This window comes from Serinus canaria, chromosome 1A (assembly GCF_022539315.1).
Source record: "Serinus canaria isolate serCan28SL12 chromosome 1A, serCan2020, whole genome shotgun sequence".
NCBI classification, from domain to species: Eukaryota; Metazoa; Chordata; class Aves; order Passeriformes; family Fringillidae; genus Serinus; species Serinus canaria.
Window position 1 is genome coordinate 14,946,976 of NC_066314.1, and position 12,729 is coordinate 14,959,704.

The 12,729-nt window shown below is 43.7% G+C and overlaps 1 protein-coding gene across 1 annotated transcript in view; it reads right to left on the reverse strand.

The window, feature by feature from the left end:
* CELSR1 (cadherin EGF LAG seven-pass G-type receptor 1) overlaps positions 1-12,729 on the reverse strand; it is a 165,587-nt gene that overhangs the window by 3,340 nt on the left and 149,518 nt on the right. The window contains exons 26-34 of the mRNA XM_018910241.3: positions 8,827-8,939; positions 7,443-7,522; positions 5,783-5,909; positions 3,788-3,913; positions 3,343-3,479; positions 2,781-2,884; positions 1,806-1,973; positions 712-954; positions 150-414 (exon numbers count right to left, since the gene is read on the reverse strand). Coding sequence (XP_018765786.2) covers positions 150-414; positions 712-954; positions 1,806-1,973; positions 2,781-2,884; positions 3,343-3,479; positions 3,788-3,913; positions 5,783-5,909; positions 7,443-7,522; positions 8,827-8,939 — 1,363 coding nt within the window. The remainder of the gene's footprint in view (positions 1-149; positions 415-711; positions 955-1,805; positions 1,974-2,780; positions 2,885-3,342; positions 3,480-3,787; positions 3,914-5,782; positions 5,910-7,442; positions 7,523-8,826; positions 8,940-12,729) is intronic.

Below are 12,729 nucleotides of genomic sequence, written 5' to 3' on the forward strand. Positions count from 1 at the left end.
GGGACATGGTATGGGCAAACCATCAAGACAGTCACTGGAGAAGGACTCTGGCCAGTCACCAGAGGAAAGTTTTGTTTGTGAGTCTGGGGTTGGAAGGTGAAGGGTGAGACCACAGGAGGTCAGCCAGGGCATCCTGATGTGGCACTTACTCTGAGTCTGAGGTGTCAGCATGTCCTGTTCCCACGTGGAGGTTCATGGCCATGCCATTGAGCTGGTCTCGAGACTGCTCCCTCCGAACATTTTTCACTGTTACCCCTGAGTCCGAAGGAGAGCGGAGCCCCTCATTTGTCCCTAGGGAAGTAGTCCTGGATGAGACTGTGCTCTGATTGTAATCCGACAGCTTCTCCCGCAAGCGATTCTTCATATTCTTATCCACCAGTGGGGGAGGGTAGGTAACTTTATTTTTTAAGATGCCTGTGAAGGAAAAGAGGGAATAATAAAAATTTTTAAGTGTATCAGTAATTTAATTTACCAAGCTAAGCACATGAGAGATGTTGCAGTCTCTATTTCTTACTAAGACTTCTAGGTTGGCACTTCATTTCATAACCAACAGATTAGACTAGTGCAACTACCTACTAGCTTCCCATGACTACACAGGTTGGAGCCATTTGGAAAGTATTTTTCCCTGACAGAGCTACCTTTTAAACTAATTAATGCTTGTTAACCCCCCAGTCTCCCAATCCAACTGTGAGGCTGGGTTGGCTGTGCTACCTTTCCTCTGTTCCGGCTGCTGGTTATTCTGGTGGGCCAGAGGTCTGTTCTCCTTCTGCTGCCCTTCGTTCTCCTTGTCCTGGGGTGCTTCATTGCTGTGGTTCACCTGGTTTTCCCTGTGAAGCTCTACGTTGACCTTGGTCTCTACTTTGAGTTTTTGTTTCCTACCGGGGTCCTCACCATCGCTGGCTGTTACGCACTCTGTGGGCCAATAGGGTTTCACATGATTGGGAAGGGTATCAACTGCAATGCAAAAAAACACTAGCTCAAAAAAACACTTTTGATATCTTCTCTCTACCACTGCCTGGCCTCTGTGGCTGGAGAGGGGCTGGGTATCAAACCAGAGCAATCCTTCGGTCGGTCCTTCCTGGACTGCAGTGCCCTTGGGGTGCATTAAATCCCCAAAAATCACTTGGTAGGATGGCAGGGTATCCAAACCCTTCTCAGAGTGAGGTTGCAAGCTCGATTATGGAGAAGTGTGAGACAAACCTGCGCTCTCAGCTCTCCAGGGTCTGAGATCTCTCCTTGGGGAGGTTAGCTTCTGAAGGCTGAGAGCACCCCAGGCACCCTGTGCTGTATCTGTGAAGAGCCACAGTACACGGCCTGGATGTTTGTCATTCAAAGCTGCCTTTCATTAGGAGAGGATCAACTATGTTTAGAAATGCCTGCACCCTGACACACAGAAATTATATTAATGGTCAATGATTGCTAACTCTTTAGGTCCAGGACCTCTCCAACACCAATGCCTTTATTGCATGAGGAGAGGCAGGCATTTCTTCCCCCTGCCCTCAAAACAAGAGGCCTCTTTCTCCTCTTTTTCATATGAGATTTTGCTGGCTTGGTAATGCCTTGTCCAATTGCTTTGGGGACCTGGCTGCAAAGATGCTTGCCTTAAGACATTCAGCAATTCTGTGTGATTCTGTGCTCAGTCACCCCTGCAGACAATCTCTAAGATGGAAACAACAAGGATCTCTACAGAAGCAAGGCACAGAGGTAGAGATGATGCCTCAGTCACACAGTAGAGTGGCAAATTTATCCCATCTAATCTAAAGCTATTTTAGAGCACCACTGCCCTCCCCTCGCACTGGGGGTACCTTTGGGTGTGCTGTGGAGTGGGCCATGCTCATTGTTCTTGGAAGTAGATGTGTTCCACTTCTTCTCTGTCTCGAGTCCATCCTCCTCGCTGTCGGATGAATGGGAAGAGGCGTAAGAACTGCTGTGTTCATCGAGGGACAGCTCGCTGTCAGAGTCAGAATCGTGCTCTGCAAATGTGCATGGGGAAACACAATGGTGACAGTGTAAATAAGAGTTGAACAAATCTACCTGACAAATGCACAAGGAGAGAGGAAAGGCAGGCATTGGTCCAGGCCATGACAGGAATGAGCTCTTACATCTGTAAGTGTATTTAGGATAAATTCAGAAGGACTGCAGCACAACCACTGGAAAGCACAACTGCTCAGCTCAGCTAGCGGGCAGGACCTTTTACACATACAGGATGTGCAGAACAGAGTGGGAACATATTTTTCCCTATTTAACATGCAGAACAGTAATTCTATTGGACCTCAATGAGCACAACATACAGGCAAAACAAGATATCCAGAAATACCAAGAATCTGAAATGAACTTAACTTAAAAACTGCTACAAGGAAAAAAAATTAATGGCAAGACCAAAATGAAAGGAAATCATACAAGAGGCACTTCTCATTTTTTGTACAAACCACAGAGAAGTAAAGGAGAATATTGCCTCAAGGTCTCAAACATTAAAATTTCTCCAACTAAAAATCAAGAGCAACAGTAAATAATTTGTGAGAAAGAGAGAGGATTCCATAAACTGTCAATAGCTGTGACAGCATATGATAAAAATTAAACCATCACAAACAGCAGATACATGATACTTTCATTCCAGGATTTCCTTGTAAGGCAGCCATTGCACAGCTTGTTTTGCCATAGCATAATAAGAATGAGACCATCTAATTATTCCAACTATTCTTCCTGTTATAGAAGACTTCAAAGAAAGCAATGAGAAGAAGGTGCACAAATGGATCAAAGCATTTAGAAATTATTCTTACCATTGGATTTGGATGGATTCCTATGAAAAATGGAAGAATCTGCTTCAGTCTGACCAGCCCTTGCTTGACTTGAGGATCCACTGAGTTTATGAGCAGCCTCATCCCTTTGAGAAGAAAAACAGAGGACAACCTTCTTGGTCATTTTATTTTGCTGTTTTTAACAACAAGGCAGACATTCAGACAGCTGCCACTGCACAGTCACTTTACGGTGAGACAGAGGTTATCCTGATGTGGCTATCTGCCTTGTGCCACATGAATCACACTCTGGAAAAGCCCAAAGCCAATGAGCTAAACTGTGCTCCTTGAGACACATCTGAATTATAACAGGCAAGCAGCAGGGCCCATATAGGTAACATCACTCTTAGGTTAACCACTGCACTGCTGGAACCCTGCCCTGAAGACACATGCAACAGAAAATGCACCAAGGAGAACGACAGTCACGTGAAACAGAACTGTTAAGGCATAAACCAAGTAGCATTTGAACCAGAGCTCTGGTTTCCACAAGACCAATAAAAAAGGGAAAGGCAAGCACCAGAAAGCCATGCACCTGCCACCAGATTACCTGAGAATATAAGCAAGGTAGCTATTGTGGCTCTTGGCTGACCTGACGGTGCTCTCTAGGGAGACAGTGGATTCCCCCATAGTGGTGCGATACATGTTTGGCTCTTCTATATACGTGTTGTTACAGTTCAGAGATCGCTGAAAGGGAAAAAAAAAAGACATAAAGCCATAGTGAATGATCCTTCCAGAAGCTCATATTACCCACAAATGTATTAAGTTTCAAAGAACCAAATGGTTTTGATGCCAGGGAAAAGAATTATTTTCTCTTGAAGGTTTAAGTTAAAATAATAATAATAAATTTTGAGAGAAGCCATCAGTAGTCTTTGTACAAGTCACTGAAAGCAATCATTCAGTTCACTTAATTACAGATAAGCCACCTATAAGTTTATTTTAGGTAACTTCTGCCAGCAAGAGGATTTTTTTTCTCCTAATGCTTTTTTTCTTACTGTTAACAATGTAGCTCTTGTTGCAGTGGAATCATCTGGAAGAGGTTTCTTTCCAGTTAAAGTGTTCTTCAAGTGCTTTCTCACTTCTTTGTTAAATACACAGTGGAAGAAGAAAATGAACAGCCCCTGGAAAATTTTAGAGAGAGAAAATTGTAAATGCTTCACCACTACCATATTGCAAATATGGATATTAGAGAACACCCATTTTGAAGCAACCCCTGAATTCTAGTTTGTACTCCGGTAACTATTTTCTTTCTTGACTGAAATGGCATTGACTGATCTCTTAGCACTTCTTCATAATTTGATTCCAAGTTCAAATATGCATTAAAGGTCTGGGAAAATAGACAAAAATATGCATTTCTCCAGAATTTACAGAGCAGAGCTTGATATGGGAAGAAATTCAAAGGGAACCTCGATGTCCCACTAGAAAACATTGCAGAGATTTTAGGATTTGGGATTTTGGAGCTTTTACACAGATGATGAGAAAAAAATCAATAGCAGTGCATGAAAAATATCACAGCCTTTAGTAAAAGCCTCTGGAAATAGGCAACTTCTGTGAAAGGAGCCCTTAATACTGCATCTAAGAGAATTTTAGAAAGCCTTGTGAGATGTGAAGAGGTATTGAGAGCAGAGAGGTCCCAACTTCTGTCACCTCAGTTCCTAGGTTAAGCAGTGCCCCTGGTGGGAACATCAGTAAAGTCCCCAGGGCTGGGCAGTTGTTGGCTGCCAGGAACACACATTAACAGCTTTTGCTGGGGGCAGGGCACAGATGTGTGTGCCTTCAGATGTACTTGCTCTGAGGGAATTATTGCAGCTGCCAAATTGTTATCAACTTTGGTTGGACACACAGTATAGAAAAGTCAATACTCATGAAGTTGCAGCTGTACCAACATCATAAGAAACCTGAATTTCATGATTTCAGCCAAAGCAATTGACTTAGAGTAACTTTAAACTTCAAGCTCACTTTCTTAACATTCAATCAAATGTGATCTTAGCTAGCACTAGCACTTTGGGATTATTCATTAATAAAATTCTCATAAATGTCTCTTTAGAAACATAAGTTCAAAGAAGGCAGTGATGTGAAATGCCACATAACACTGTGCCTCTCTGGGCAAGTCTGGAGAATTCCGGCTGCTGACCTTCATCCCTTTCATCAGGTTTATGTTTAATTTAGTATTATTTTAGATTTGTGGAAGCCTGGTTTTATAGCCTCAGTAGGTGCATTTATTACAGAGCACACTAGTTGCAGTGGCAAAATAACCTTGCTCCAGGCTGACCTATCTGCTGTGCTTCCAGGGCACTGACAGCTCTCTCCAAAGGGGACCCATCAGACTGTTTTCTCTGTGGCTGCAAGTTCTGGCTGTTGTGCTGCAGCTGAGTGTCCTGCAGTAGCTGTTTTAGTACTGTTTAGGGCAGTAACTGTCATCCTTGGTCACATTCAAACTGTGACCACAGGAAGCTCTGTTACTACTTCCATGCCAAGTCTCCTCCAAATAACTATTTTCTGCATCTTTAACTGTGTAAACTGGGACAGGCAACCAAGGAAACCCATAATAAAATTCACATTGCATTTGAAAATCCTTATTTGTCTCATTTCTTTAAACAGTAACTTAATTTGTGAAAGCCTTGAACTTGGAGCCATTAACTCTGGGTGAAATATAGCAGCCTCTCATTTGCAAGAGCAACAGGATGACCTAACAATGAGCACACAGAGCGCAGTAAAATTTTGCCTCTAGATTGACAGAGGTATACCTGCCTACTGTCAGAGGTTACTATGGTAGTGCACTTACCTTGAGAATGACTAACAGTGAGAGACATAATTACTCAAAATTATAGTTTTGGTGAAAAGAAACCTCTCCTTGAGAAGAGAAAGCAAAAATTGCCTTGAGATCGATGTTTTTCTTAAGTTAGCTCACATTGAGCAGGTTTTTGGAGGTCTGGATGTGGAAGTGTGCTCATCAAGGTCTACCACAGACCAGATGCTACCCAACTTACCTGCAGGCAGCTGAAAATGGCAAAGAGATAGTGAAAGGTCATGACGTCACTGTTGACTGCCATGAGCCCCAGGAGCCACGTGGCACTGATGAGCAGCAGGAGCAGGAATGCTGTCCGCAGCACAGGGCTGTAGAGCAAACACAGATGGTGTTTGTTAGCAGTGTGATGGGATAAAAGAGAACACCCCAACTTCTCCCCATGGATGGTGGTGTGTCCCCAACAACTTGGCAACTGGAAAAGCCCTTTGAGAAAATTAGGGCAGTGTTCACCAATTCCCAGTTTCCACAACTTTCCAGCTCTCTCACAGCAACACTCCACAGCTTAGCATGTTCCTGTTAAAAAAGTGAGTTCTTTCCAAATTCATTTTCAAGACTTTCTTCAAACAAATCTGACTGTTTTACAAGCCCATGCTGTTCAGCCTTGATGACTCTGAGGAACATGGGCAGTAAATGGCCATGTCCATCTCATTTCAGTTTGTCACCTTCACTTTCACATTCCTTCGCAACGTTACTACCAAGGTTTTGGATTGAGAGCACTCCGTGAAATTTTGTTCGCTTAAAAATACAATTTCCACAGACACTTTTCAAAAGACAGAAATAAATCTAGTGGCAAAAGTTTTATATTATGAGCAAAATTGCTGGCTTAGTTAGCAGTTATACTCCTTGGTTTAGGGACATTTAGACCTCATCCTCAACACCCAGACACTGTTGGGGTCAGGATTCAGAATGCACAAAGCCAACAGCTGCATGGAAACTGGGGCTGGAAAGGGCATGCCAAGGGGAGCATGGCACTGCACCAACATTGCTCCTTCCACTCTGCTATTAACTGGGCCACCCATGTTGCCAGGGAGCTCACACTCAGATTCTAGTTTTCATTAGGCTTAGTGTTAAGGGTTAGGGTTCAGAGAACCACAAAGCCTAGCTCCAGGGACACCGGGGTGGAAAAGCCATGCCAGTGAGTACACAGTACCCTATGGCCAGAGCTGAAAAACAAAAATGAAAAGCATCCATTTGAAATCTCATACAGCTACCTCATTGGGAAAAAAAAACCCAACAAAAACCAAGGGGCTGTACTGCCACTAGCTAATCACATTTGAGTTCAAGGTAAATTCTGAGCTTTGGGCGAAACAGATGTTAATGAGAACAGGCTGTCACAACAGCTCAGGAGGGTGGCAGGCTGCAACTTGCAATGCTGCTCATCCCAGTGAGCATGGGATGCAGGGAGGCTGGCCCTCAGCACGGGAATGTCAGTGGGTCTCTGCCATGACACAGCTGGTAACCAGACACTTGACAGGGGAGACCCTTCTGAGCCATGGACAAGCACAGGGAAACCCAGAATGATGCTACCTGGGCATGCCAAGGGCAGAGGTGAAGTGACAGTAATGAAAGATCTGGAAGACTGCAATGACACCACCTAGGATAGATCTTTCCCTTCTCCCTTCTCCTGCCTACACTTGGTGATGCAGAGCACCATGGTGGAAGTTATACAGGATCTCTAAGGGAACCCCAGGAGAGGGTGGGGTGAAACAGCTCCAAATGCCTCTACCAACACTCTCCTCCAAAAAAACATTTTTATTTCCTGCTTCAACACTTGATTTGGGCAATTCTGGCTTTTTTTATTTCTGGTCAGAATGTCTACAGGTTTTTGAACTGAAACTTACATGACTCCTGTTTTTTCAAATGAACGTTGCCTTCGTCTGCATGATGCTTTCATTGCAAGTATAAAAATGACAGTGTTTATCTGAAAAGCAAATTGAAACAACAGCATGGATTCTCTCTGTACATTTCTTACAGCTCTATTTTCAATAACAATGCAATTTTTATCCTAAAATGGTTTGTGGTACCAAGAATATTTCTTGTTCAGCTTACAGGTCTTTATATTCCAAGATTCACCTTGTTTCAAACCAACATAGTAAAGGACATCCTGGCACTTGATCTGGATGAAACTCAGTAAGACAACCCTAAGGAAAGATGCTTGAGGGAAAGAATGGCTGCCCTTGTCCAAATCAGTGTCCACCTCAGCCCAGCACCTTGTTTCAGTTAGTCAAACCAGAATTCAGGGATATTTTCTAGCAGAGTATACAGTGATAATTACTCTGAATAAACCTCCAGTTTCCACTGATTTCCACGTTAGCTGGGATGTACTAAGTTGATGGTGCATTTGTACTTAATCCCTTGTAGTGAATATTAATGCTGAGAATTTGTCTCATCATTCACTTTCCAAAACCATGTAGAGTTTTACCACTGCCATTGTCCTGTTTCTAGGAATTTCTAACTTAAAATGCTACGGAGAAATGATGCAGCTTGTCCTGTTTCTGCTAGATCTGCCACCTCCTGCTACTGCTTGTGTTGGGAAAGATTTTGAATGGTTGGGTCCATAGCCATTTTCTCCAGACCAACACACCATTATATGCTCCTCCTTCCTCCCTGCTATGCAGCTTTCATTTCTCTAGGCTTAAGACTCCACTTGTTGGTCCTCCAGTGGGGGCTGCCCCATGTCTCTGATGATTTGTGACCATAACCTACAGTGCTTCATGGTCTGCTTTTTGAGGCAAGGAGACCAGAACTTGCATTTGGCATCCAAGATAAGAATCAAACCATGACTATTTATCTTCTGGTGTTACTTTGATGGAGAAACTGTAAGGAAAAGTTAAACAGCAGTCCATTCTTTTAAATTCCTGAAAGTGGAAATATTTAATATTCCTTTAGGACTTCTAAATGAAGTGACTTGTTATGGCTCATTTTGTTCATTTATTTACTGATCTCACAGACCAACCCTTCAAGAATGGAACAAAGCAAATGACAAATAGGTTTCTGGCCATACAGCCATTGCTCCACCAGCAGTCTTTGTATGGGCAAGCAACCCGCTAATTTCCAGGAGCTTAGCTCATGTCTTATCTATTTAAGAAAAAGATGCAAGCTCAAGTACATTTGCTTCAAATGTAAAAAACATGGCTGCTTTGCATGACTACTGTTTAACAAAACTTAGGAGAAAAGGTAGCAGTAAAGAAGAGACAGTTCTGGATGCCAACTCCCCCTACTTACAACGACAACCATGACGATGGGCCCAGCGAAACTCCAGATCAGGGTGTCATGAACAGACAGCCAGCAGAAATCAGGATTCCCATAGCCTTGTGGATCCAGACCAACAGCAAGCCCTGCGTCACAAAGTGGAGAAAAACTAAATCAGAAAGGTGCTGCCTATAGCCAAATGTAGTTTCAAATAAAAAAAGTTATCATGGCAAAATTTATTTAACAGGAAATTCTGTGAAGGCAAAAAATGAAATAAAACTTTTGTAAATCAAAATCTTCATCCTTCTTCATACTTCATATCAAACAATACTCTGAGTTTTGCCAACTAGAACAAAGTTCAGCTACATAAAATAAAAAATGACAACAAATGCAAGTCCCAAATTAATTCTGTTTCAGCACAGTTTTATAGTCATTCTCACACAGTGTGAGCCTTGAGGGTGAGTGACATGTTGAGGAATTTCAATAAGCCTGTGCAGCAGAATGACATGAATCATAACTGAGGTGATGTCTATGCTATGAAAAAAAAAGTGCATTCTTAACTTGCTGTCACAAAAATAACATCAGAGACAAAGGAACCTGGGAACTTATGGGAGTTAACTGCTTGAGCTCAGGTGGGATTCCTTTTGAAGTGCCATCCCAGGTACCTCACACTGCTTTTGGCACTGTCTAAAATGGAGTTAATGCCCCAAGGCATTAAAACCCCAAGGAGTTAAACCCACACCTTCTATTATTTTATTTTTCAAAACCTGGCCAATTCCAAGGGGGTCTCTGAGCCCAACATTCACCTGCTGATTTACAGTCCTGTCTGACTTGACCTACACCTTGCTCTTATGCTGATAGACTGGGATTTGCCTTTGACCTGCAAAATCATACAGTCATGGAATTGTTTAGGTTAGAAAAGACCTTTCATATAAGGTGTCCCCTGAGACTTCTTTTCTCTGGGCTAAACACCCCCAGCTCCCTCAGCTGCTCCTCATCAGACTTGTGTACCAGACCCTTCACCAGCTCCTCTTGGACTTGCTCCAGTGCCTCAATGTCTTCCTTGTATTGAAGGCCCCAAAACTGAACTGATTCACAGCGTGGCTTCACCAGTGCTGGTATAGGAGGATGATCACAACATCCTTTTGGTCCTCCTGAGTTGCCTACTTTTTCCTCCATTTTTCCTTGGTTCCAGCAAAAGCTCCCTCTTCATCCAGGTTGGTCTTCCCCATTGGTTTGTCTTACACCACATGGGGACCACAGCTGCTCCCGTGCCTTTAGGGCTTCCTGCTTGAGGAATCTTCAGCCTTCCTGGACTCCTTTGCCCTTCATGACTGCCTCCCAAGAGACTGTGAGTTAGGCCTCTAAACAGACTCAAGTCAGCCCTGTGGAAGTCCAAGGTGGAAGTTCTGCTGAATCCCCACATTACTTCTAAGAGAATTGAAAGCTATCACTGTGTCCAAGACAGTCGCCAGCCATCACATCACCCACCATTCCCTCTCTGTTCACAATGAACAGGTCCAGTGGGGTATCTCCCTTTGCTGGCTGACTCATCAGCTGTATCAGGAAGTTCCTTCCACACACTCCAGGAACCTCCAGGACTCTCTTCTGCTGCGTTCTGTTCCCAGCAGACACCTGTTAAGTTGAAGTCCCCCACGTGAACAAGGACTAGCGATGGTGAGACTTCTCTCAGCTGCTTGTAAAATATTTGGACTCCTTTGCCCTTCATGACTGCCTCCCAAGAGACTCTGTGAGTTAGGCCTCTGCCTCCTCATCCTGGCTGGATGGTCTCTAATAGACTCACCATGGTATCTGTCTTGTCCTTCCTGATGATTCTTACCAATAAGCACTCAACTCTTTTATCACCAACATCAAGCTCCAGACAGTCAAAACACCCCCTAACAAAGGTAACCATTCCAATGATTTCTAACACAGACACACCTGTGTCTTTGCTGCCACAGGGATCTCCAACCCCAGCCTTCACTGAGATGGCAGATGGAAGGAGTCACTAGCAGACTATCCCACAAACACTGGCATTCTGCCCTCAGTTGCCTCTAGTGAGCTTGTCTTTATCCCTTTCTCCCTCCAAACCTGGTTTAAAGCTCTTTTAATGAGCCCTGTAATTCCTGTGCAAAGATCCTTTCCCCCCTTTGAGACAGGTGTACCCTGTCTGCAGAGATCTTCCCTCTTCAGGACCCAGAAAGTGATCCCTGTGAGGGCTGTGGCCAGTGGCATATGGCAGGTGGCAGCAGCATGCTGTCTGGGCACCGGGACACCCATGGTGATGAGCGTATGTCCTGTCTCCAGAGGCGGCCAAGGCTGATGGCACTGCTGCTCTCTGCAAGGAGGGCTTGTGCATTTAGAGTCATCTTTTTCTGAATTGAAGCCTGCATGCTTTGATGAAAGGACACTGAGAAAGGGAAAGGTAGCTGCATTTCACTCTTGCTGCTTAGAGCTGGCCCACAGCCAATATTCACATCTGGTACAGGCCTATGGTCTGTGAAAACTAAACTGGCTATTTGGCAAAGCAGTGGATATCGGATCTGTTTTCACTGAAATGTGGAATGAGATAGGACTAGTCTCCCTTCCTGCTCCCATTGGCCCTTCCACCACCCCCTTCAGCAGTTGCCATCCAGAAAGAATTAGCCATAAATGATTAAGGGACCATAAAGTATTTTATACAGATGTAATTCTATGGATACAGTCTGTTTCCCAGGACTGGATTTGCCCATTAATGGGACTCTGGCTCTATGAGTAATTGGCAGACAGCAAGGTTTTTTTCACTCTCAAAATCCTACCCTGAAGTTCTCCATTAAACAAGTTGGGCAAATTGCAGTCTTCAAGTACATGATTCAAATATTACTGCAGTCAACTACACGTGAAATAACACTTTACTCAAAGGCAGAATTAAGCCAATGCAATGTAATACTGAGAAATATTTTGGCATATCAATTAAATGCTGCAGCCTGGTTGCCCTTAACAGACTGAGTGTGCAAACTGAGTGATACCTTGCTAACATTTGCAGGAACTGGGGCTGGTCCTATGGCCAAGAGTCCTATGGAGACCAGCACCGATCCCCAGCACACACACAGGAGTGTGCCAAGGGCTGCAGGAGAGACATGTTTTGACCCTTCTGAGCTCTTGAGGGCTCAGCAGCCATGTGTGACTTAGGCAGCTGTGAGGCAGCCTCAATTCTCTCCTGATTAATTGCTTTGCTTAGGATTTGAAAAGTGCCAGTTTCTGGGGGATATTGGTTTTAGGGCTCTGTAAGAACCTGTTTTAACACAAGGGCTGCAGTCTCCATGGCAAAGCAGTCACTGCACACATATGTCAACCAGTCAGCGTGCTGCCACGGAGACAGGCAGAGCTGGGGGGGTCTTGCTGAGTGCCAAATCCAGCCCCTTGCTCCTGTGGCAAGGAAGTCATAAAATCCCTCTCCAAGATGGATCAAACTACACTTTAAAATGAGCAAGCTTAAAGCTGATTTAAAATGTTCCACTATCACTCCCAATGGAGGACTATTGCAGATCCCCACTCTTTTGATGGCTATAAGCCTTCTCCCAACTTCTATCCTATTCTTCTTCATGGCAATTTGCATTTCTCTGCTGTGATTAAATGTGGTTCTTCCCCACTGGAGTAAACATTTTTGTAAGTTCTATCCCCCTCTAAAGGCCAAGGTTCCCTTCTTCACGTAGCTTGGTCCCATCACAGATGCCTTAGGACCACTATGTCCCAGCTTGAAATTAGTATCAGTTTGAGCATAGAAAGTAGAAAAAATAATATACAAAAAACCACTGCTACTGTTTGCTACTGTTGCTACTGTTTTGTTTTTTTTTTTTTTCCCCTCTCAGGATAGCTATAATGAAGATGAAATGGTATTTGTCTTTAAAATAAATAAGTCCTCTGCATATCCCAAGACTAAAATTTCTTCCCATA